The 26,393-nt window shown below is 39.7% G+C and overlaps 1 protein-coding gene across 11 annotated transcripts in view; it reads right to left on the reverse strand.

Moving 5' to 3' along the window:
- Positions 1-26,393, reverse strand: part of VPS13D (vacuolar protein sorting 13 homolog D) — a 191,016-nt gene that overhangs the window by 40,874 nt on the left and 123,749 nt on the right. For all 11 annotated transcript variants that reach the window (XM_030537965.1, XM_030537973.1, XM_030537971.1 and 8 more), the window contains 2 exons: positions 10,099-10,231; positions 7,938-8,133 (listed from right to left, as the gene is read on the reverse strand). In XM_030537965.1, coding sequence (XP_030393825.1) covers positions 7,938-8,133; positions 10,099-10,231 — 329 coding nt within the window. The remainder of the gene's footprint in view (positions 1-7,937; positions 8,134-10,098; positions 10,232-26,393) is intronic.

Below are 26,393 nucleotides of genomic sequence, written 5' to 3' on the forward strand. Positions count from 1 at the left end.
TGGTTGCACTGTGACTGTATGCATGTTAACAGACTCAACAATCTAGAATTCTATAAATACTATAGTGCTTTCCATTTTCTAATCCACACCACATCTTGGTGATCTAGGTATTGTACTCCCAATTCTGCAAATGAGGAAACCAAGACAGAATTTTAAGTAACATGTCCAAGACCACGGGGTTGTGAAAGGTCAGCAGAACTCCAGATTTCTGGGTCTGCATGTGCTCGGAATAGCTCAACCAGCATAAAAATTACTTATGACACGAAAGGGAACATTAAAACGTTATAGAAATTTCTGAGCACATAAGTTTATAATAAAGCAATAAGTTTTGGTGAATTCAGCTAAGCAAGTACGCTTCTCGGCTCTCTAATCTACTAGAGTCTTGCATCATTAAATTGTACTGAAAAGGGTAGAAATTTCCAACCCTAGGGCAAGGTGAGTAATTTTTCAGAAGAAAATATTTTATACTAGAGTATAATGCAGACAGAAAAATGTTAAATATATTCCCTAACACAACCATCTAAACATTTAAATGCATCCATATGGAAAAAGAATTGGCTCCTTATTCTCTAACAAGTGGAATAAACATTCTGCTTTAGACCAAAATGTGGAATGTTTCACATATCGTGGAACTTCAAAAATAAGTATGCAACTCAGCTGGAAGCGTGACTGTCCCGCAAAACAGAATCAGGCTCTGTTTACCTAGGGGTCTTTTATACCACTGAGTTTGAGGATGAATGAATTCTAAGGCTATTAATTTTGATCTCTACTTTTATTTTTAAAACGTATATTAAGCACACAAATGCACACATTAAAAAAAATGTCAGATTTGCAATAGTTCTATCCACAAATGGCAGAACTGGAAATGTAAAATAAGTGCCTTCACAATACTTGGTTCGTTTCCAAGCTTTCTATTTTTCCAAGGTGTGCACCTGATATCTAGCAGTTTCCATTGAATCAATCAAGGTAACTTAGAACCAAAATGGTAAAAGGAAAAATATGCCTCATTTCTAGCAATGATATTAAACTACCATGACCAAGAAATGGATATTTTTTTCCATCAGACAATCTAATAGAACACGAATCTTGCACTTTCACAACTTTATTCAAATAACTTTTTTTTTAAACAATTTCTCAGGAACTGGTAAGAGCCTTACATAAGCTGCATTATAATGAGCAATGTTTTGTTTTAGGCTGCTGAGTATTAGGGACTATTTAGAGTTCAGCCAAACAGAAGGAAAAAAGACATCACTTAAAAGACAATTTTGGTCCTTTGGTGGAGACAGCTATACTTAAGAGGGAGGCAGTGATGTTTCAGTTGCTTTTCGGAATATTTTGTGACCATAAGCAGCAATCATTAGCCAGCCATCTAGCTCCCACTTTGTGTAGGAGGTGACTGAATTTCTATTATAAGTAGTTTTATTTTGGTTCCTTCTCTTAAATCTGCAGACAAAGGAACATCTATCTTAAAACTGGGGGGTTAAGTTTGTAGCTTAGTTAGATTTTTCTGCCAAATTGGAGTTCAGTTGGACATGAATGACACCCGAAGAAGAGTCCAAAAACAATTTTAATAACTTTTTATAGCCCATAGTAATAATGTTGATGAGCAGTAGATAGATAAATCATCATTTACTGTACTTTCTAGAACACGGAATAAAAAAGATTGTACTTTTACATACATTTAGCATTTTAAAGCACAAGTCAGTTTTTGTTTTTTTTTGAGAAGCTAATTTAGTATTGTGAAGTGAGGGGGGGAGGTGATGCATTCCATCCACGTCTGCTACACAGACTCTGCGGTGGCAAAGAAATTGTCCCTCAGTCTCTTCAGTCCTCACACCCCTGTGAGCCACAGAAGGCCAGCAGCAAAAGATCCCTACTACTACAGCAGTCACTTAGCAAGTCTGCTTGGGGGAAGAAAGAGAGGCCTAGAGCGATGGTGGCAACTGGTGACAGGCATTTGCCCATTTCCTGTTGGCAGCCTATGAGGCTCAGCAGACCCCATATGGAATATAGACTTAGGAATCTAGCTCAGGGCCATGCTGGGGGTGAGGTATAGCTCAGTGGTTTGAGCACTAGCCTGTTAAACCCAGGGTTGTGAGTTCTATCCTTGACAGGGCCTCTTAGGAATCTGGAGCAAAATCAGTGCGTGGTCCTGCTAGTGAAGGCAGAGGGCTGGACCCGATCACCTTTCAAGGTCCCTTCCAGTTCCATGAGATAGATACATCTCCATATATTTCTGATTTTAGAGTTGCCAACTGTCTAATCACACAAACATACTTGCCCCACTCTTCCTCCAAGGCCTCTCCACCTCCCCGTGTGGCTGGCTCTCCTCCACCCTCACTCGCTTTCACTGGGCTGGGTCTGCCCAGTGCTGACTTGCATTGGGCCTGCTCTAAATGTTTAAACCCCGTCTCGGAAGGGACCTAGACCACGAGGGCCAGCGGGGAGCAGTGCAGCAAGGCTAGAGGGTGGTACCACAACCTGGAGTGGTACTTTGAGCAGGGTCTGCACGATGACATGGAAAGGCACTGAGATGGACTGTGCTGGCATTCAATGCCTTGAACTGGAGTGCTGGCAGGACCTGGAACAGTGCCACGAGTTTAACCATGTCCTAGAGTGTGATCAGCGTTGGGACTCCGAGTGGCACTGGGACTCCTAGTGGTATCTTGCTTCAGGTGGTGGCACTGAGGGGCAGAGCACTGCTGGTTTTCCACGGAACAGTGCCACACACTGTGGCATCAGAGACTTGGCACGAAGGGCCAGTGACTGCAGTGCTGTCATATCTATGAGGTCTCTTGTGGCATCAAATGTGTCTGGGGTGGAAGGAAGTTGCACCTCCTCCACCACCTCACATGGTGAGTCCAATTGCACCGGACTCAACGGACCCCCTTGCAGGACCAAAGTCAACAGTGCAGGCTCCAAAGTTTTCGGCACTGGGGACTCCTCCCTGGGAAGCACCTATTGGCCTGTTCCGAGGGGGTGAGCCCAAAGTCAGGGAACAACTCCTCTCTTGTTTCCAGTGCCACTTCTGCCCCGAGGAATGGGACTGGTGCCGAGTTGTCTCCGACTGTTTCCGCACTGCAAAGCCCTCTCTGTTACCATTGCCGGGGCACTAAGCACCAATGCACTCCTGCCGATGCTGTTTGTGGTCTAAGTGCTGCCTCCATAAGGAGCTGCTTCTGTCTAAAGTTCGGCTCATTTTTCGTTATTGGGCTAAACCCTTCACAAATCTGCATGTATCCACCTGATCCGTTTCCCCCAGACACTTTAAGTAAGTGTCATGGGGGTTGCCCATTGGCATAGGCTTGTTGCAGGATTTGAACCCCTGGGACTTAGGCAGTCCCCAGGGAGAGTGCAGTCGGGTTGGAGGGGAACTCCCCATTCCCAACAGTGAATTATTAATACTACACTAATTAATAACTAACCAGGGAAGACAAACACTAAAGCAGATGAAGCTAGGGAAACTTGGAGAGCTTGCTGAGCAAGACACCACAGTTCCAATGACTGTCACTGGTGGCAAGAAGGAACTGAGGAGGCGCCGGGTTAGCAGGATCATATATAGAGCACTGAGGAGGCGCCACTCCAGGGGGACTCCACAGCCAACCCGACAGGTGCTGCTAGGGGAAAAACTTTCTGATGACTGTGCACGGGGCGTGCACACACCTAATTGGAATCGATATGAGCAATCGCTTGAAGAAGAACAAACAGTTCCAACTTTTAGACATCACAAAAACAAGAATGCTTGATTCCGGAACATGCACGGCTTGTACCAACTACAACCTCATTTACTGTCAGAGATACTTAACAGAAAATTCCCCATTGCACTAATAGCATACTGAAGACATAACTCCCCACTCCTACATCATAAAAACGACAACAGATGGAGGTTCTAGAAAAATGCTCCTTTACCCATAACAATAATTTGTCTTATATACTTGAAATCAGCTATTGAAATTATACAGCGGATTTTTCTAGGTATCTGGCCACGTGTGCCCGCCTGTATCTGAGATCAGAATGAGATCTCAGCACTGGAATAGTGTCAACCACAGACTTTGAGTCCATCCATGACAGTAAACTTACTTTAATTCATACTTTGCAAGGTTAAGCAACACTACTCAGATCAGCTGGCGCATTTATTTCTGTATACTTCTTAACTCGGAACAGTCATGGCCCAGCACATGTAGAGCAGCAAGTGCAACCCTGAGCCACTGATTCAGTTTGGAACAGCATTTTATTTTGATTCCAAACCACACATAGCTGAACAGTTAACAAATGCAACAGGGGGCTATTGGTACACAACAGTCGAAACAAGTCAAAATCCTTTGTTGTTGTTCTCCCTGTCGTCCAAAGAACAATTTAGTGGCTTGAATATATGAGAGAATCACAGAGAAAAGTGGGTGTGGGATTCTTTTATGAACTTTTGCAACATAAGTGGAGTTGAGTGTATTTTAATTTATAAGATCCATACATCTGTGATTAAAATCTTTTTATGAAAAACAAATACAGTCACACCTGTGTAAAGAGGCTTCCTAAATTAATTACTAGAATTTTTTTTGCTTTAAGAAAGGTTTATAGGTCAATGGATTTTCAAAGGACAGTTGCAACAATATAAGATTTCTGTGTACTGGACACATTTTTGTCCTCTACTCATTATATTTAGATGTCTTGTATGGTTTCTGATATTCATTTACCATCCAACTAAACTGGAAATTTGTTAATTTGCAAAGGATTGAAAATTGCATGATGATGAACTTCACCTCATGCTGCTGTAGGTCCATGACAAACAAAACTTATTATAAATTCAGTGGAAGCTCAGCTCTGGTTCAAATCATAGAAATTTCCTAATCTGTACTCAGTCAGCCACCATCAGGAGGGCATTGTGCTACAAAGGCAGATAGCAGGTGGACAAAGCTAGCTCTTGCCTGAAGTCTAGTTTCTCATCTGTCATGCAACCTCATCACTAGTAATATTGCAAATAGGTTGGAAATTCATGAATGCAGATATTGTATGCATGTGCACATCATGATATACGCATTTTAATAGAACATAGTACAACCTTCATAATCATTTATTTAAAAAAAAGAGTATAATTGTTTTTTTTAAATGAACTCTGAGACTGCTTAGGTTAACACATCAGTTATTTTGTTTGAATGTGTCCCAACCTTCTACTGTCTGAGATATAACATTTCTAATCATACTCTATATGGGTTTTTTCTCTAAATCCCTATTTACTTACCCAAACTATGATCCCTGGCATTTCAATTCTACAAATTAAACTAAGTCCCAAGTGCATATAACTATATGCTAGCTGCTCCTATTCCCTTCCCAGCCCCCAACCTGCTCATTTAGTCGCTGCTCAAATTTACTGTTACGTTTGATGCAGGTAAAGTGTGGGGCCCTATTATACAAAAATTCATCATTACCAACAGCAGATGGGCTAATTGAACCTTATGAATCTTAACATTAATTCTTTTTACATGTAATACATTCATTGGCAGTTAAAAAGGCTGGTGCATTTGGAACACTTCCTACTTCCACAACAAAGTACATCTAGGTTTGCATTCTTACGAGTTTCCTGCACCTCACTCACACTTCATCAAGCTTATTGTTCTTTACTGAAATAGTGATGGCAGACGCATCAGGATTCTGAGTGTGGCATAATAAAATGCAGGAAATGGAAAAACCAAATGGAAAGACTTAAAAAAAAACCCAAAACCACCATTCTGAAAATCACAAAATAAATATACCTGGATTTTTTAACCCCCTTGCTGTGCAGGATCTTATACAACAGACAGAGTTCCTAAGGCATGAAGTAACACAACAGAGCATCAACATACAGGAACTGAATGCCACTTAACCACTGGAAATAAAACGTTTATTCTTGTAGATCCAACTCTCTGGAACTCTCCTATTCTTTCCCCTTTCCCTCATTTATTTTGCCATTATTATTTGTATCAGTTTTGTACAACATTTATCTTAAATATGTTTAATATAATTAAATATTATTTATTTCTGGTAGTGCCCACAACATGCAAGCCACTGAACACACAGAGAAAGGCATAGTGTCTGCCCAACAGAAGGCATACAGAGTCCCTGCCAAAGGAGCAAAAGGTGGATCCTGGAGGGGGGGGCAGAGAGGTGGCACACAGAAACACAGAACCCTTGCTTTGGTAGGAAGGTAAAAATGGGGAGGGGGCAGAGAACCCTTGGTTTGGGGGGAGATGGGAATCAGGGTGCACACCGAGTCCCTGGCTTAGGGAGGAATAGAGGGCACGGGGAAGGGCAGACAGAACTGCTGGCACATGGGGAGAATGGAGGATCCTGATATGGGAAGAGAAATAAATGGGGGGTACATGCAGCTGGATTCTGGGGGTAAGAGTATCTGGGCTTGGAGTTGCCCCACAGATGGGCTCTGGGGTTAGGGGATGTGGATGTCTGGGCTCAGGGGTGAAAGGCAGGTGTCTGAGACCAGAAAGGCAGAGTTTTCCCAGCCAGCACATGTGACACACCTAGACTGAGGCGCCCAGTAAAAGCATAACAGAGAAACAGGAACTGGCTTGTCGTAGAGGTTTCTTTAACTCTCTACTCCTGGGGGAATCTTTATTGCCATCTACATTGCTACAGACATACTTGTTGACAGGTATTTTGGAATAAATTACCAAAATAACAGAAACTAGCTTGATTATATTGGGTTATTTTAACAAATAAAATATACATAATTTTGCAGAACTAAAATATTGTGCATGGAATTTTTAATTTTTTTGGCACAGAATTCCCCCAGGAGTAACGTGTGCACATGCACAATCACACATATATACATATTCTTGGTAAAAACTGATTTTGCAAAAGAAAAATAGAAGGGATGTGGCTATTACATTATCTTCAGAACTCTTCAACTTCTTTAAAACATCTGTTTTCCTATTAATTCTTAATGGAAGCCTAAAAAAGAACATTTTTAGTTCAATTCTGCATCAGGATGCCACGCTGGCAATTTCTTTATCATATTTAAGCTCTTCAGACTTTTTCCTGATTTATTATAATATGATGTAGTAATACTGCATGCAGATATGGTCGTGCCATCTCAAAACAGATATATTGGAATTGGAAAAGGTTTAGAAAAGGGACACAAAAATTATTAGGGGTATAGTACAGCTTCCATATGAGGAAAGATTAAAGAGGCTAGGTCTCTTCAGCTTGGAAAAGAGAAGATTAAGGGGGGATATGAAAGAGGTATATAAAATCATGAGTGGCATGCAGAAAGTAAATAAGGTGTTATTTACTCCTTCTCATAACACAAGAAATAGGGGTCTCCAAATGAAATTAATAGGCAGCAGGTTAAAAATAAACAAAGGGAAGTATTTTTTCACAAAACGCACAGTCAGTCTGTGGAACTCCTTGCCAGAGGATGTTGTGAAAGCCAAGACTATAGTAGGGTTAAAAAAACTAGATAAGTTCATGGAGGATAGGTCCATCAATGGCTATTAACCAGGATAGACAGGGATGGTGTCTCTAGCCTTCGTCTGCCAGAAGCTGGGAATGGGCGATGGGGGATGGATCACTTGATCTGTTCATTCCCTCTGAGGTACCTGGCATTGGCCACTGTCGGAAGACAGGATACTGGGCTAGATGGACCTTTGGTCTGACTCAGTATGGTCGTTCTTATGTTCTTAGTAATGAGAATCTCATACATTACACTGTAGCTTTTCTGTACCAATTTTACTAGTACACACGGCCACATTAGTAAGACTACAAATGCAGTATTTAAGAAAGGAGGTAATTAAATAAACTAGAGGCAAAACTAATAATACAAAATAATAATTACAAAATTACAGTTCCTTTGGGCTAGGAAACAAAATCCATTACAAAATTGCAGAAGGTATTGCAATATGGTTTTGAAAACACTTTATTATGATTAGAAAAGAAAAGTGTTCACTGACCTGGGGCCACTAAGAGTTGCAGTGTCTCTCACTGCCTGTGCTGTTTCAGAGGCAAAATCAAGGGCACCAGCCATTGGTTTGGTTACTGTGCCAACCAGCCCTTTCCCAAGGCCTGATATGAAACCACTGACTCCTCCTTCAGTTTTGACACCTTCTACTGTTGAGGTTATTACACTTGTTAATCCACCAATGATACCTAGCAAAGACAACAAAAACTGTAAGTGGACCAACTGCTTTGCCACTAAAAATAAAAAATTGACAATGTTGACAATGTTAAATGATTTACTTTTTTGAACGTTCCTGGTAGTGGAAAAGCATGCTACCCACTTAATGCAGTACATGAAAAGTTTGAATTATGAATGGATTTTTAAAATTAATCTAATAACATAGTCTTATATTTGTATAGGGCATTTTATCCTGATGCTATATATACATAAAAGTATTGTGTCTACTGCTGAAGTGAGGCCACCTCCAACAGTGTGACAAAGATTTAACAGAACACAAAATATTACACAACAGCTTAGGACAGGAAATAAAAAATATGGTGCTCAGTTGGAAATACAAAGAGAAATTTAAGCAGGCGAAGTGGAATTTTGACCAGGACACTGGGGATCGGCAGCTCATTCTAACAAAATGTTAATGTCCATGAGAACTTGAGGGCTTACAAGGGCTTAGGAACTTAAAAGGCAGATCCTCAGCTGGTATCAACTGACTTAGCTTCACTGACTTCTTTGACTGCACTACAGATTTTACATCACAGCCAAAAGACAGTAAACACTGTGATGTTGGTGGTACGAACAGTATTGTTGGTATATAAGTTCTGGAGTAGAGAAGCATATAGCATATGCTATGTTTAATTGTTTCATTTGGGTAACTTTGCCATACGGTGGAGTATTTGGGAAAACTACAGTTCAGCAGACAGAATTTAACAGTCAACTCCTTCTTTGAAGAAATGGAAATTGGAAACATTAAAAAACTAAAAAAACAACAACAAAAATTCAAGTCAAAGAAGCTAATCGGCTAATGAATGTTTCTAATTGACTCTTCATTAAACAATCGTATTTCAGATTTCACATGTCGCTAGCAACATAATTTATACCTGATTTTAGAACACACCTAATGTTCTGTAACTGGAACAACCAAAATGCTTTGCATTCACAGGAAAGTCTAACATGATCCATTTAGAACTTCACTGCTATCTTCTGCATAGAAATTTTTTTATTCCTGCACTTAAGTGAACTACAAGAGTTAGACATGGAAACAACTTACAGAAATGAATCTTTTCCATTTTTGGCCCATCACCTATCTCAAGTGATGGGACTTCAAATACCTAGAAAACTAGTTCAGTCTAATACCGGAGACTGAATAAACAATTTCCCCCTAATTTTACATTTCTTAAATACAAGACTTTTTGATAATCATACAGACTGCATTTGAAATTTCACCAGTTTAACTAAAGCTGCAATTTCAAACAAATTTAATGAAACTGATACAAAATACAGTGTAAACATTCAAATGATTTAAATCTGGCTTATATCGATTTAGCTTAATTCAGCAGAGAATCGACTCAAGCTAAATTGACCTAAGCCTGTCTTCAATCAAATTAAGAGTATCCACACTGTCTTTTGCACCAGTTTAAATAAAGTTTTGGTTTTTTTAAGACAGCTGAAAGTTAAACAGATGCAACTTGGAACACAGCCAGGCTAAGGGCCAGATTGTGCAAGAAAACTAGAATCTGCGGGAACTGAGTGAAAGCAGGGGAAGATAAGTGTGATACATTTATTCATTCGTTTGTACCACTGCCTGAATATTATTTTATTATTGTCATTTACAAAGAGATTGTATGCATATTTATGAACCTATATGGAAATTAGAAATTTTGGCTGATCTCTTTCCTAAATTTAGTTTTGATATCCAACAGTACACTTAAATAGGACCTATTCTCAAATCCAGGTGCCTTTGCCAAAATTAAAAACACAATTAAATTAAAAGGTAAGCCAGCAACTGCTCCATTATCTTAAGCCACACGTTACTAACCAGTGTGGAGTAGTTTAAATTGAACTGCATTGTTTTTCTGAATCCTTTCACTTTGAAACCACAGTGACAGAAATAATAAAGCAACTGATATTACAGTAGTATAATCTATTGATGCACAAATTACCATGAGCAAGTCCATGGATCCCAGCGATGAGATGTTCTCCACTGGTTGCACCATGGTATCGAATGTACTCTCTTTCAGTTTGATGTCGGTTATCCATTGTCTTTCCCAAACCATCTGATAAAGTCCCAGCAAACTACAGTAAGAGAAACAATGGGAAATTTAAAAAAAAAAAAAAAAAAAGAACAGACTTCTAAATTATCAAGATTTGTTGAAACAAGCTCTGTGTTTAATTTTTAAACACTGATTTATGCAATTCTCCTTTTTATTACTTTACTTTAAATATTACTATAGTGCTAAAGACCAGAATTTGTGCAGTTCTCAATATCTGCATGTCACACTTACATAGCAGCATGAAAAGAGAATTTTTCGTCGTTTGAAGGTATGCATCTACAGTCTAATCCCATAATCACTATTTCTTATATTCAGAAAAGCCTTGTCTGCATTAGTATTTTCCTTAAGATTGCCCCACAGCTATCATTCCACTGAAAGCAGTATCAGTATTCGGACAGCCACTTGTAGCTTAACAGTGTTATTTAGCCCATGTTGGTTAAAACATCATTGGCTAGTCTACACCAGAGTTTCACTCATTGCAACCATCTGTGGATCTGCACCAATGGCAGCACAACGGTGGGAAGATTCAAGAAAAGTGTCTGGTCTGGATTTAGGGGACATTTTTTAAGTAGTACAATGATAATTTGCATCAACTATACACATTTCTACAAATATTCGATTTTGTTAAGTGTTTCAGTGTCTTGGCACTTTTAAAAAATAAATATCTGCAGAAGTCATGCAGTTGTCTCCTTTGGAATGCTAAATGATTTAGGGTCCAATCTTGCTTGTGTAAAGTCAACAGAGTTTTGCCACTGACTTCAGCAGGCGCACGGTTGAATCCAATCGCTATGTTTACATTACCTTTTTACATAGGCAGCAAAATAGGTCAACCTATTTTTCCCTGCCAAAGATACTAACTCAACTTGGCTTTATACATACCACGAGCTGTATAGCATATAAAGTAAATTAATCATTTCAATCAAAAAAACATTCAACAATACATTGCCAATTTATATTCTGATCAAATGAAGTTAAAGTATGTTTGCTGGTACAAATCCGGAGAGGATCTTATTTATAAGCATGAACTCTCACTATAGACGTTTTATCAGAAAAGGATTGAGAAAGAACATTTATCTGTGTTCTATCATTATACAAAGTTCAAGAGTGACAGTAAATAAGAAATCACATCTATGCTGAACTATAGCAGTCAAGTGAACAAATGAAAACTGCTAAATATAATTAACTTTCTAGTGAAACCTCTCCCAAAACAAGTAGGTAAATGCCAGTGACCCTAGTTTAACCTTTCAGAAAACTCACTGGAATGTTATTTAGACATACAGCTATCCTTCTGCAGAGATATGTGAAAACCTTCAAGACAAACATTCCCAGAAACATGTTTGTGCTAGTGTACTTTACATTTTGTAGCAAGTTAAGAAGCTATTTAAATACATTTCAGTAACGGGGTTTTAAAGTGGATGTATTCTACAGCTGGTGGTGTAGCAACGCCATGTTTAGGGAAAGGTGCAGGATGATCCAGAGGTAAATGGCTATGTTGACAGACACGAGTGCTGCGCACAGGACAAAGATTTGAATTAATGTAAGGGAAATCTCAATGACTGTAATGAAGACATGTGCAGAACCTTTATAAAAGTATTGACCTCTTTTCTAAATGTGTACCTTTTATGATATAGGTGAAAGATTAAGACATATATAATCTGAGCAGGAATTATGAGAACACTGGCCATTACTGAATGAAGATACTGAGAAAACACCAGCTAGAGTGAAGGGTAGGTCAGTCCCGGTGCTCCATTAATTCTTTAGCCACTTAGGTGAGATCACATCTCAAAATTAAGACAAACACAAAACAACTCAATCCAGCACCCTTACCTCTAATTGAGCACAGTTATCAGTACTGAAAAGGATGCCTAATAAGACCCTGCAATTCATAGAGCAGCTGCAGATGGTGCAGCACCACTTCTGGGCCAGAGAAATGAGCACTGGCTGGCGGGATTGCATCATAATGCAGGTGTGGGATAACTAGCAGTGCCGGCACAACTTTCAGATGAGCAAGGCCATATTCCTGGATCTGTGCGCAGAGCAAACCCCTGCCTTCCAGTGCAGGGACCCCAAAATGAGAGCTGCACTGACAATGGAGAAGAGCATGGTGATCACTGCATGGAAATGTGTAATGCCGGACTATCACCAGTCAATGGGAAATCATTTTGGAAATTCAGCGTGGGGACCACTGTCATGCAAGTGTGCAGGGCCTTTAATCATGTCCTGCAATGCAGGACTGTGACTCTGGGCACTGTACAGGACATGGTGGATGGATTTGCAGCAATGGGTTCCTGAACTGCAGTGGAGTGATAGCACACATATCCTTATTTTGGCACCAGATCACCTGGCCACAGAGTACATCAACAGAAAGGGTGACTTTTCTATGGTTAGGCAAGCATTGGTGAATCACCAACATCAGTGCCGGCTGGTCAGTGAAGGTACATGACACATGCATCTGTAAGAACACAAGAGTGTTCAAAAAGCTACAAGCTAGGACTTTCCCTTCCGACCGGCAGATTACCATTGGTGATGTTGGAATGCCAGTAATGATTGTGGGGGACCCAGCCTACTCCTTGCTCATGAAGCCATACACTGGCCTCGACAGCACCAAAGAAAGATTCAATTATCAGACTGGCAGATGCAGAATGACAGTTGTTTGCGCTTTTGGTCTGTAGTTGATCTTGCACAGCCTCTTCTCCCCACAGGCCCAGGATATCCAACATCTCCCATCTACTCCAAGCTGGAGTGAAACTGGAGCTGGCATGGTCAGCTGGGCAGTTGCACACAACAGTGGAGAGCTGTTAGGTGTGCTTGACGAACTGGACAATCAGGAAAAGGCATTTCAAAAATTTGCGGGGCTTTAAAGAGGAAGGAGGCCTTGTCGTCTCCGTGATCCCTGGGCACTGGAGTTCACAATTGTGACCAGAGCTGTCAGCATCAGGCACTGTGGGACAGCAGCTGGACAACTGTTAAGGTGGACATAAGTAAGGCAGTGCCTGCATTTGTGCTGCACCGATGTCCCTACACCCACCATGGCTCAAGCCCATTCAGGAAGGCGGCGTTACTGCATCACTGTAACGGGGCACTTACATCTCTGGGACACAAATTTAAGAGTAGACACATGTACAGCTAGGTTGACACAAGGCAGCTAGTCATCCTTACTTTGTAGCGTAGACCAAGCCTTTGTAAAACGCCTAGAGATGCTTCATGAAACCTTGCACTGATGAGGAGAAACAAGAGAGCCTAAAAATTCTCTTTCCTGAATAGTTTAGAATTCTCATCTGTCCTACATGTGACATGAATGGCTCCCTGCCAGCGTAACAAGATTCTAGGTTTGAATTCCCTCTTGGTGATTCCTTCATTGGTAATTCTTTCATGGAAGTTTCCTTTGATGCCTTTGCTCCATCCTATAACTCAGAAAAGTAGAAACTTCAACACCCTGTTGTGCCTTAGACACAGAAAACTGATGTGGAGCGAAGTGTGTATGTATCAGAGAGAATAATCTTACATATCCTTAATTTATAAGGTCAGGCCCCAGTCTACATGCCCTTGCCACAAAAGCCATCTATACAAGGATAAACCTAACATAAGGATTATTCATTGTAACGGCTTCAGGATTGGGCCTTTGCACAGATGCAAATACAGTACAACAATCCTCATTTAGATGAACATTTTCATGTTATAACCAGATCATTCAGAATTGCCAGATATTCCAGTATTATCCACTGACTATATTAAAAAGGAAATCTGTATCAAGTTTAGCAGGAATTGAAAGTATAACAATATTCAATCACATTGATGGATGACAAAGATGTCAAAAGTTTCTTTTTCAAAAATGACCTTTCCTCAAGGTGTTTTGATCAGCAGCCATCAATAGGGCAAGAGCATCAATTCCATGTCTCCTTCAGCCCTCCAATTCTAGGAATTAAATAGCATCTATGTATACATAATTTGTATCAATATAAAAAGTGACCCCAAAGAGCATGCACTTATTTTGTAAATTGTAGTTTGGAAATATGCCTGAGATGCTTGTTATAAGGCAAAAACTCAGAATAAGAAACAACATTTAGTCATATGATGTGTCTGATGCAATTTTTTCTTCTTCTACTTACACCTCCAATGTTTTTAAAGGCTGTGCAATTTTTTGCTAGCTGTATGATTACTGGGCCGTAGCTCCTCCTTTCTTGCTAAGAAATGCAAACTATTCAAAGCATGTTCCATTATCTCAACAAGCAGATTTTAATCATATGAATGAAAATTAAATCCCATGACCGTTCTTGTGACTTAACCATATGGACACAAAACAGAGCGCACAGTTCATTGGCTGAATTATTTTTAACCCCTTTCTGAACTTAATTTAGATGCTATTTTTGATTAGTCTAGAAATACAAATTGAATTGAAACTATCCCATAACCTGGTGTTGTTCTCTCTAAAGGGTAATAACTTGTTTTTACAGAGATTAGAAGCAGTACCATAAAGATTAAATGCTCACACATGAAATGTGTATATAGATGGGAGCAGGCAGATTTTCTGCTAGCTCTAGATTTTCAGCCCACACTGAAAAAAGTGCCATGTCCTGAAACAGTTGTCAAGAACTGACCTCGAATACCAAAGTAGTTAGCTTGGTTGTGATGGTTGGTGCCAGCCAGTGTAAATAGGACAAATTATAAATTATTATTAATGAAATGACTGGGCTTTCATAACAGCTGTCTGGAGAAAGGTTTTTGCCCAGTCCAGACTGGCCAGCACAACAACCAAATTTTCCTGAATAAATAAGGCTTGTGTGTTCTCTCCTCACATTTTCCTCCTCTGATGAAAAGGAGTCCACCATCTGTATTAGTCAATCGCAATTCCTGTTTTAATGCCTCGATATGAGAATTGTTTTCTTAGTAAAGCCGAAAGAGGAGAAATTCATAAATGTACCAGTTAAAAGTTCATCTTGTCATCACATGGCAATTTTAATACTCTGTCCATGAAGAAGAAAAAAACCAAGGTTAAACAGGGACACTTTGATTTGCGTGTTGTAGCAAATAGCACCAAGTGCCCAAAGACAGACATTTGATTCATAGTTAGACCATAAGGATTTTAATGCACTAAGAAATGTTTTTTCCCTGATATCCTGCCTCAAGTGACATAATCCAAATTCTTCAGATTTTTAACCACAAAACACTACATTTTAATGTTGAATGTCGCTACCAGTATTTGCTTTATTGTATTATTTAACCACGTGACAATCCACAAGAGGTTACTAGAAAAGAATAAGTTATCACAGAAAAGATGTTGCAGGCATCCATTTTTCCTAGTGAATAAATAGATGGCACCTTCTTGTTTTTGGTAACATATCTGTCTTTCTGGGCTTTTATACAGCATCCATTACCATGTTATTTGAGCACTTACGTGGATGGGCCACCAAAAATGGTTGCAAGCTGACAACTGATCTATGTAAAATGAGTTGACAATGTCAGTCCAGTTCCCAGTGTGTCTAGGCCACAACAATTCAGAGGTGCCATGGACTAGCTGAGTATTGAAGCTGAATGCCCATCACTAGCACAGATTAGAGTTGAGGGCACATGAGCAGTGCAGTACCGTTACTCAAAGATGTAGTCAGTTTTCCAGATACATAGAGGACTTTGATTTTCATGTCTGCCAATCCAACACTTCTCCTATGACTACATTCCCGAAGGCTTTTGGCAGGTAGATGCTAAAATGATCTGCAACAGCAGCGTCACCACTTACACAAACATCAGCATATATTATTTGTGGTATGCATTTCCAGTCACCTGTTGTTTTCCACTGGCATGTAAATTTCCTTGATATGTTTTGTAAGAACAAATGTATGGGAAAACAAAATGAATATTTAGATAAGACACAAAATGTATTTCTCTACTGAAGATATCTTAGGGCATGTCTACATCAACAGTTCATGGCAAGATGGGGTGTAAATCTACCCCATGCTAACCTGCTGCACACTTACTGTGGACTCTGCTGCCAAGCACTAATGATTCCCTAGTGTCTGTAATCTACTTCTGTTTCAAAGCACACCAAGGAAGTGTTAGTGTATGTCTGCAGGGCTCACACGGACAGCTAGTGTGCAGCAGGCTAGTGCAGGGTGAATTCCAACGCCCACTTGCCACAAGCTAAGTGCTTGTGTAGAAAAAACCTAAAGCTTTGAAAACTATTTCAGTTTATGGGGCGTAGGGAAAAGTCTTCAAACACGGTTCTGCTTGTGGGTGGGAATGGTGGGGGGTCATGGATTGGGTGTGGCAAATATTAATCTGAGTGAATAAGAGTAGACCAGAGAACTGTACTCCTTTATTTTGAAGTATAGCAATCTTAATGTTCTTATGACGACAGTATTCTTAATATGAACTGAAACATTTCATAGTGAAATTGATGCACATCTTTTCAACCTGCACATCACAATAGCCATATACTACAGCATAACTGTAACCAAACCAGGAGATTTAGTGACAGCGTAGTCAAACCCAAACTTATCTGTTGCCTTCACTAGGGAAAAAAAAAAAAAAAAAAAAAAAAAAAAGGGTGTTGTTCACTAGAGTTAGCTAACTTGAGGTAAAATCCTAGTGAAGACAGGCAGTTTGTCATTTTCACAGGAGTTAGCAGTTTGAGTTAAAGCCTAAACTCCCTCACAGGCTTTTTACAGGACCAGTTAACTTGTGTGAAACCTACAAACTGCCTTGTCTTCACTAGGATTTTATCTCAAGTTAGCAACACTCCTCTTTTTTTGCAATGAAGATAAGGCCTTAATTACAAAATGCTTAGAAGGTGTAGTATAGACCCAACCGTGTCCATAACTTGATTAATACCTTGAACAGTCCAGGTTATATGGACACCATGAGCCAATGAGATCCCCTGGTTCTCATGGATGTAGGATAGATAAGGCCTAATAACAAAAATGAAATAAGGTCAGGACCACTGGTACTTTTAACTCCTTTTCCCTCCAACCTTCTCTCATAAAACCCCCAAATACTCAACTCTGAAATGGTTTTCAATAGTCTCAGGTAACACGGTGCACCTGCCCCATGAGCAAAAAAAAGCAGAAAACAAAATAAAAAGGTTTCCAATAAACCACACTATGCCCCATCCACTCAGACCAGTACAACCATGTTACTGAAATGTATTTTTTAGAACAGATCTTTAAAATCATTTCAGCACCAGAGAATTTTTCTGAGTAGACAGGAGACCACAAGAAATTCACCCAGATTTGTGCGTGGCTTAAGAAGAGTATGGCAAAGGGAACTCCAAGGAAATCACACAAAGAGAAAACCTGGGCGCCTCACTTTTTAAAGTGACGGTATCTGGCCCTTCCCTCGTGAAACAGCAGTCACAATATAATCCATGGCTTATTGCACTTTTCTATCTAGTCATGCAGTAAACAGCCTACAGCTAAACAACAATGGCAACAAAAGCATGATCCAGCCCTACCCCCTTATTTTCCTCAAAGAGGTGTTAACTTCAAAGCATAGTTAGGACCATTTAAATGCTAATGTTACTGAGTACGGAAATCTAAGGAATAAACAAACATGCAGCTTGAATCAAGGCACTTCTTAGAACAAAACTTGATCCCTTCCATCCTTAAATTTTCCAGAATAGGTTCTTTGCCTACACCTTACCAAAAAGGAAGTATTACTCCAGCCTTTTATCCTTGATATGTTCTTTATATTTCCCAAACTTCCCTTTTGCTACAGTGACTTGTAACATGGCACCTCAACTCCTGCTCAGAGTGGTCACATGCCTTCTTTGGCAACTAATAATTAACAAGTATCAGAGGGACAGCTGTGTTACTCTGGATCTGTAAAAAGCAACAAAGAGTCCTGTGGCACCTTACAGACTAACAGACGTATTAGTCTATAAGGTGCCACAGGACTCTGTCACTTGATAATTAACAGGCATGCTGTTGAATGAAGAAGGCTGCAACTTACTGCTACAGACTCAAAATGCCTAGCTTCGCATAGATCTAAGAACTGGAAGCCTAACTCCAAGATAACGTTTGGATCTCCCAGATTGCTAGTTAGATGTCACAGAATCATAGGACTGGAAGGGACCTCGAGAGGTCATCTAGTCCAGTCCCCTGCACTCAAAACAAGATTAAGTATTATCTAGACCATTCCTGACAGGTAATTGTCTAACCTGGTCTTAAAAATTTCCAGTGAGAGATTCTGTCGGCAATTTAGGGCTAGTGTACACTGGCAATGCTAAAGCGCTGCAGCGGCAGTGCTTTAACGTGCCTTGTATGGTTGTGGCGCAGTGCTGGGAGAGAGCTCTCCCAGGGCTCTAAGAAACCCACCTCCACGAGGGGCGTAGCTCCCAATGCCGGGGCACTGTTTACACACTGGCGCTTTACAGCGCTGCAACTTTCTGCGTTCAGGGGGATTTTTTTTGCACCCCCTGAGCGAGAATGTTGCAGTGCTGTGAATTGCCAGTGTGGAGAGGCCCTTATTCCAGTGCATACCCTGACAGTTAGAAAGCTTTTCCTAATGTCCCATCTAAACCTCCCTTGCTGCAATTTAAGCCCATTGCTTTTTGTCAGATCCTCAGAGGTTAATGAGAATAATTTTTCTCCCTCCTCCTTGTAACAACCTTTCATGTACTAAAAACTTATGTCCCCTCCACAGTCTTCTCTTCTCCAGACTAAATAAAACACATTTTTCAATCTTTCCTCATAGGTCATGTTTTCTAGATCTTTAATAATTTTTGTTCCTCTCCTCTGGACTTGCTCCAATTTGTCCACATCTTTCCTGAAATGTGGTGCCCAGAACTGGACACAATACGCCAGCAGTGTATAGCATGGAGTACAGCAGAAGAATTACTTTTCATGTCTTGGTTACAACACTTCTGCTAATACAACCCTGAATGATGCTTGGATTTTTTTGCAACAGTGTTACACTGTTAACTCATATTTAACTTGCAAAATCCACTATAACCTCCAGATCCCTTTATGCAATACTCCTTCCCAGGTAGTCATTTCCCATTTCATGTGTGTGTAACTGATTATTCCTTCCAAAGTGGAGGACTTTGCCTTTGTCCTTTTTTATTTTAATCCTATTTACTTCAAACCATTTCTCCAGTTTGTCCAGATCATTTTGAATTTTAAACTCTGTCCTCCAAAGCACTTGCAACCTCTCCCAGCTTGGTATTGTCTGCATACTTTATAAGTAAACTGTATATGCCATAATCTAAATCACTGATGAAGATCTTGAACAGAAATGGAGCCACAGACGTCATTCAAATGACTGAAAAAAATGTTCAAGCATATTTGAGAATATAACATCTGATGTTTTGCTTTTTCCCCATGCCTGGACAGAAGCAGCATGAATTAAATATTTTGGAAGCTCTGGAGAGAAAAAAGAAAACCAACAAAAAAACATCCTCACACATTCTTCCTCCCAATTGTCTCCTGTGTTCTTTGATCTTCCTTCCAAATAGACTATACCTTCCAATTCCCTTATCCATGAATGGGCAATGAACTTCTCTCTGATTCTCCACTCCAGAGACACTTGAGCCCAGATTCTGACCTCATTTACACTGTCATAAACAAATGATGTGATTCACTGAAATCAATGGAGTTACATTGGTCAAGTGGTGTGAAATCAAAGTCCAGCCCATGATTCCACACCAGCTCTCCATGACATGAGGCCTCCTTCCTGAGGCAAGCAGAAAAATAGGGAGCGTTCTTAACACAAATTTTTTTCCCAGTGAAGACACAGCCTAGGTCGGTATCCCACGAATCATGTCTTAAAACCTCCTTTGAGTTTAGCAATCAGTTAATTAATATCTCTAAAAACTAAACTGCTCTGCATTTTCCTTTATCAGCTGAAATCAGCATCTAACTTGCTGTACTTTGATTGTCCACTTTGGAGATTTTAAATCAGTGGCTTGCACACTTCCCTTTTAATTGGATTCAATGTTAGTGAGCACTGTGTTGCTAGAGATGACATCTTTTAGATGAGATGTAAAAGTACTCTGAGCACTTGTGATCCTTAAAGATTTCATGGTATTTTTTTTTGCAAGACTAGGTGTGTGCTGGCTGCTGTGTCCTAGCCAAACTTCCATTTGGGTAATTACACTCTACCTATCTACATTTTCTAGAGTTTCATGCAGAGTATTAGTTCTTTCCCATCTTAAATGTATGCAATGTTGCCATGCATAGTTAAATATAAACCGTTTACATTGCAGAAGTGACTGATACAACAGCTGTATAATTTGTGAGAGGATTCAGAGTGGTACCCATGTTAGTCTGTATCAGCAAACACAAGGAGTCCTTGTGGAACCATGCATCTCATGAAGTGGGTTTTAGCCCACGAAAGCGTATGCCCAAATAAATTTGTTAGTCTCTAAGGTGCCACAAGGACTCCTCATTGTTTTTGTATAATTTGTTAATTTCTTCAGGATTTTTTGGGAAGAAAGGCACTATTCTTATTTAAGACATTAACCTGGTTATCCCACGGAAATTATGCATCCAGAGCAACTCCAGTCCTGTAAAAATCAAAACCACACACAGTTTCTTTGTAAATCAAAGTTCATGCCAAATAATAAGCTTATCTGACACGGAAGGAACTGCAAAGCAAATGAAAAGGGAGTTAAGCCCAAATTTCTGTACTGAATGTTCCCACTAATCAGACTGTGTGAGGCATTCAGCACAGGAATCAGTTTTAACTAACGTTTAAAAATATGTCCTTTTATCCTCTGTAAATCCTTTTGGTACGTCCTGGTTCACTGAAGATGTCACAGACAGACATCACATACCTAAAACTCATTGTAATCCACCCACTGCATGGAATGTTACAGAATAATACATTCAGGAGTGTAATTTAGCAAACCAAGCCATGACAAGATGGATTTGGGGGTGTGTGCGCGCGAATTAAATAAAGGTCAGTTATAACTTATTCTTTGTGAATGCTCCCTCACCTTCATCACGCACACAGATCCCTGCTGGTGAGAATATTTCATATGGCTACACTACGGTGCTTTTAGCGACACGGCTGTGCTGCCACCACTGTGCCGCTAAAAGCGGTGCAGTGTAGCTGCTGTTTGTCGGCAGGAGAGAGTTCTCCCGCTGACAAAAAAATTCTACCCTCCACGGGTGGCAGCAGCTTTGTCAGCAAGAGAGTGCTCCTGTCGACACAGGGCTGTGCCCACCAGCGCTTGTCATCGATAAACCTTGTGCCGTTCGGAAGCGTTTTTTTCTTTTTTTAACACCCCTGAATAATAAAAGTTTTGCTGATGAAGTGCCAGTGTGGACAAAGACTCAGCGTAACTCACTTTTTAAATTTGTTTTGCAGTGCACCTTTGAAAGGCATTAGGTTCTCCCATCATGTTTGGCAACAAACACTGTTATATAAATCAAAACTTAAACCCAAGATCTGGAAAATTTTTGTTTTTCACTAATCTAGGCTTTATCCACTGCTTTGGTAGAAGTGAGCCTGGGCAGGGATTTCTTTCCCAAAAATAACAATACAGAATATCTGATACTGACTGGCTTCCCAGTCAATCTATATCAATTTTTAATTTTTTTTTTTAATTAATCTCTGTCCACACTGGCTACAGACACTATGTTAGAAACAACTGTGTTTAAGATGGATACTATTATTATGAACATGATGTTTCAAACCTAGTGAGGATACTGCAAACCCAAAGCAGTCTTGCAATCAAGAGGATTTACAGCCTCCCCAACACTGTATGTTGTTGGTCATGCATAATACTCTAAATTGCTGCCCTTGCAACTTTTTCTTCTCAAACTCTTATCACCACCTCTGTGATGTTCAGAATTTTGTCTCAGATTAAAAAAGTAGGGTTTTAAGGACTAGAAGGGAGAGAACTTACAAGCATGCAAATTCAATGACACAGCCAGGAATAATTTAAGTGCCAACTAAACAAAGTTAGGAGTTGGAAAAATCTAGTGTGAACTAAGTCTCTCACGTTATCTCTGACTCTCACACTTGTGGATTTTGCAACAGGAAAATCCCAGATCACAATGTCTAGAGAGTCATTCTGACATCACAACAGCAAATCCTAAACAGAATCCTTCGTATCTAGACGCAGAAGGACAGTTGTTCGTTACAGGAAGCAAGGCCTCCATGAGCAGCAAACAGAGGGATAGGAAAATCATGAACAGGCACAGTTAGTGTTAAGATTTCCAGAGCTTTTGTCAAATGCACCCGTTCCTTATCATAGAAGCAAAGAAGGCTGTCCTAACCAGGAATGCAGGGTTTGAAAACTCTTTTTTCTGCTGCTATCTTAACGTTTACTTCCTTTAAGTATTATTGACAAAGTTAAAACTCTCATCCACACAAAGCTTGGGCTTGAAATGACCTAGTACCTCAGCTGTGTTTGTCATGGGAACCAAAGGTTCAAACATGTATGTGTGTGTGTGTGTGTGTGTGTGTGTGTGTGTGTGTGTGTGTGCGCATATATATACACACACACACAATTATACATATATACACACACACACACACATATATATATATAAAAATAATTTGAGAAACTTAGAAAAATGTTACTGAGAAGTGTATTCTTTTAGCCTGTGTAGTACAAAATCTGACCAAGTTATCCGTTATCATCGCCCAAATGTATCTTAAACTTCTTCATACAAATGAGAAAAGTTTCTTTATCACTTTCATGAAAGCTATAGAAGACTAAAGAATTAGAAAAAAAAGTAGAGTCATAGGTGCCGACTTCGTGACTGGGAGCACCCACTGGGGGAAAATGGTAGGTGCTGAGCACCCACCAGCAGGCCCCCATCCACTCTCTCTATCCTCCCCCGCGTGGATCAGTACTTCTCGCCTGACGCGAACAGCTGTTTTGCTGCATGCAGGAGGCTGGGAGGAAGGGCGGAGGAGCAAGGACATGGCGTGCTTGGGGAAGGGGGCAGAACAGGGCAGGAAGTGGCGGTGGTTGGAGGTGAAATGGGGCTGGGAAGAGGCAGGGCGGGGACTTGGGGGAAAAGGTGAAGTGGGGGTGGGGCCTGGGGTGGAGCCGGAGTCGAGCACCCCCCAGCACTTTGAAAAGTCAGCACCTGTGCTATGAGATCCTGTTTGTAAGAACCATGTCCATAAGATTTGTATTTATAATATATACTGTACTAAAAGAGTCACATTCATAACACTTTGAACCAGTTTTTACAAGTTTACCATTGAATATGTATGTTTTAATAATATTGTTTGGCCAAGTCTCTAATAGACATTAATGTAATGGATAATGCAATAGGTTTCCATTAACAGAAGTCAATATGTTTTAGTCCCCTCAAGTTATTTGCCTTGATTTTATCAAGCTATTTCCACAATCAGTTCGTTGAGTGTTTTCACTGGTTAGTTATAGGATTCACTACAAAAGAAAATCTCCAGTTTAGTTGGTTAAAAAGACTTTACACTAATTAAACCTCTCGCATCAAAATGCAAAAAATGCAAAATAAAAGCATCATTCATTTATTTCACTGTGTGTAGCTGTTCCCTAAACTTCAACACACTCCATGATCTTACTCAATGAACATGCTGCTATAACTAAGCACAATGACATGCACCAAGAACGGACTATGTCAGTGAAAAGCAAGGAAACTCGGAATTAACACTGGCAATCTATCCTCAACTCATGCAGTTGTACTAAGCTATTATAAGCACATACAACAAGGAAGATCAAGCAGAGTTATGAGATATCTACATAACACCCAGGCACAATGAGTGAATTAATGTGTGGCCAACCCTTTACTAAAGATTTCCTTGCTTTTGTTGTGGTGTCACCGGTTAACGTTTAATGCATTTCTGTGTCTCTTGCTAAAGCATAAAAAACCCTCTAAAGGAAATGTACTAGAAATTACTCACACAAAATACCAACCTCTTTACTGTGCAAATGCACATTTACCTAGCTTTTTAAAAAATATGCATTGTTTAGATGGATTGTATAAATACTACATATTTCAAGAATTTAAAAAAAAAACATACATTATTTAACAGAAAGGCAATAAGTCATTTTCCCCACTTACAAATACACATTTGTCAACTGTGTATTACCCTGGGCCTGAAATGTGAACAACAAAAATACTTGTGGCCGTTGAAAACTGATTGTGCATGTGCAGCAGGAGCTACTTTTCCAAATTAAAAGCTGGAGCCATTTAAAATTGATTCGCAAAGCATTTGAATGACAAGATCATATACTTGTCATTAACCCCGCCCAAAAACCCACTATAGCTCCCTTGTTCAAACATGAGAGTTTCTAAAAATCTGTTCATATATATTCTCTTAGAAAGCATAAAATATAAGAGACTGATTTTTTTAAAAAACAAGTGGGCCCAGCAGAGAAAATGTATGAGAAAGTTTAAGCCAAGAACAAAATATTTATGACCAAGTTACAATCCTCTGAAGACAGTGATTTATAATGGAAATATTGACAGAACATTAAATATAGTGACAGAATTGATTTAAGCTTGAATTAGGTAGTATTATACTGAATTTCTACAAATGTGGAAATCAGGGTGGTGTGATATACAAAATGCATATGGACTCTTTGACTCCTTTCTGCCCTTAGTTATCGATCAACAGAAGAACAAAAAAGAAGCCAGCTGCATTCAACACTGAACTCACATGATACCTTTTTGGAGATTCCGGAGACATTTTCCCCACCCCCACTTATGTCACAGAATCCAAGTAAAGGACCTTTAATTAGCTCACATCCCATCCTTAACTAAGCTTCGTAATACATTCTGACAACGGCATGTTGGCTGGGTAATCTGTGAAGCCCCCTGATGAGTTGTCTGTATGGATGCCTGATTAGCTGGGTATCCCAGGGGAGCCCCCGCTGTTTTTATCTCCACAGATGCCTGATGAGTTGGGTAGCTTCCCCCAAGGATCTCCTGTGAAGCTGCACCAGCAGGTGCCCATTGGCAATAGTTTTGTGTTACAGGGCTGAATGAGTGATCCCTGCAGGAACTGCCAGCTGTTTTCACATACACAGAAGGCAGTCAAAAGTCCACAGCATGAACTTGGAATGACCCCAACTGCAGAGTCACTAGCGGGTTCATCTGGAGGGCAGCTATGCTTTATTCAACAACTAATACTCTTAACAGATAACTTTCAGAACGAAAAAATATTAACTCTTTCAAATCTTCTCTACTTTTTTTTTTTTAACATAGTGTAATGGCATGTATTATAGACTCTATAGTCCTGGAGAATGTTTAAAACAAAGAATTTTCTTTTTCGTTCTTGTTTTTGTTTTAATGAACAAAGACACTTGTACTTTCTGTAGTGCTTTAAAGTTTAAAACGAAACCTAAATGTGTGGCCAAAACTATCTTGTAGTGTTCTTTAAAAACAAATAAACCCATGTATTCACCTTATCTTCAAAAATAAAACACATTTTATTAGCCAACAGATTTCATTCTCATTAATGCTTTGTATATATCAATTTTAAATTTTCCACAAAGCTTTCTATATGGTCTGTATCCAAATTATAGTTGGGAGGCCTGTTTAGGCTGACACGAAATCACTAAAAACTGACTAATACCAACTCACAAACAATTGAGACTCTACCCTTTTCACCTATCAAAGACTAAAAATGAGAACTCTGAACACAGATCACTGTTTGTTGAAAAAGAACACCAGCAACTTACACATCATACTTTTGCCTACCACATAATTTTGCTTGGAAAAAGCTGCCAAACACATGTTAGTTTGCTTCTGAATGCGTACTTATTAAAAAAGAGACACCAAGACCAGATCAAACAGTTCTTTCAACGGAGCACATCAATTTCATTTGGACTCACAGGCAAGATAAAACAGGATACCAGTTTTTATGTAGCTGTTTAAACAAAACACACACTCTTGTGTAATGCTATTTTCCCTCAGCTATGATTGTGGCCACAACAGAATCATAGGGACTGCAAGGGACTATTAATTTTCTTTAATAAAACATGAAGATTACGGTGGTGCAGGTAGGGAATATGGGAAGAAACAAAGATTCAATGATCCTTTAAAACTCAGACTTGCCTTATCTTTGCACAGATTAATACCAATCTCTCTCAAGATATAGTGGTCATGGATGCCAGATCTTTCTGAATATATGAAGGAGGGGTGACATTTTTCATGGCTTGTGATTATCACCCCATTAGTCAGTGGATCACTGTCTACTAAAAGGAGGCACTTCCCTTTTATGCTGCCCCCAAGGATCTGAGT

The sequence above is a fragment of the Gopherus evgoodei genome, chromosome 18 (genome assembly GCF_007399415.2).
Source record: "Gopherus evgoodei ecotype Sinaloan lineage chromosome 18, rGopEvg1_v1.p, whole genome shotgun sequence".
Lineage (NCBI taxonomy): Eukaryota > Metazoa > Chordata > Testudines > Testudinidae > Gopherus > Gopherus evgoodei.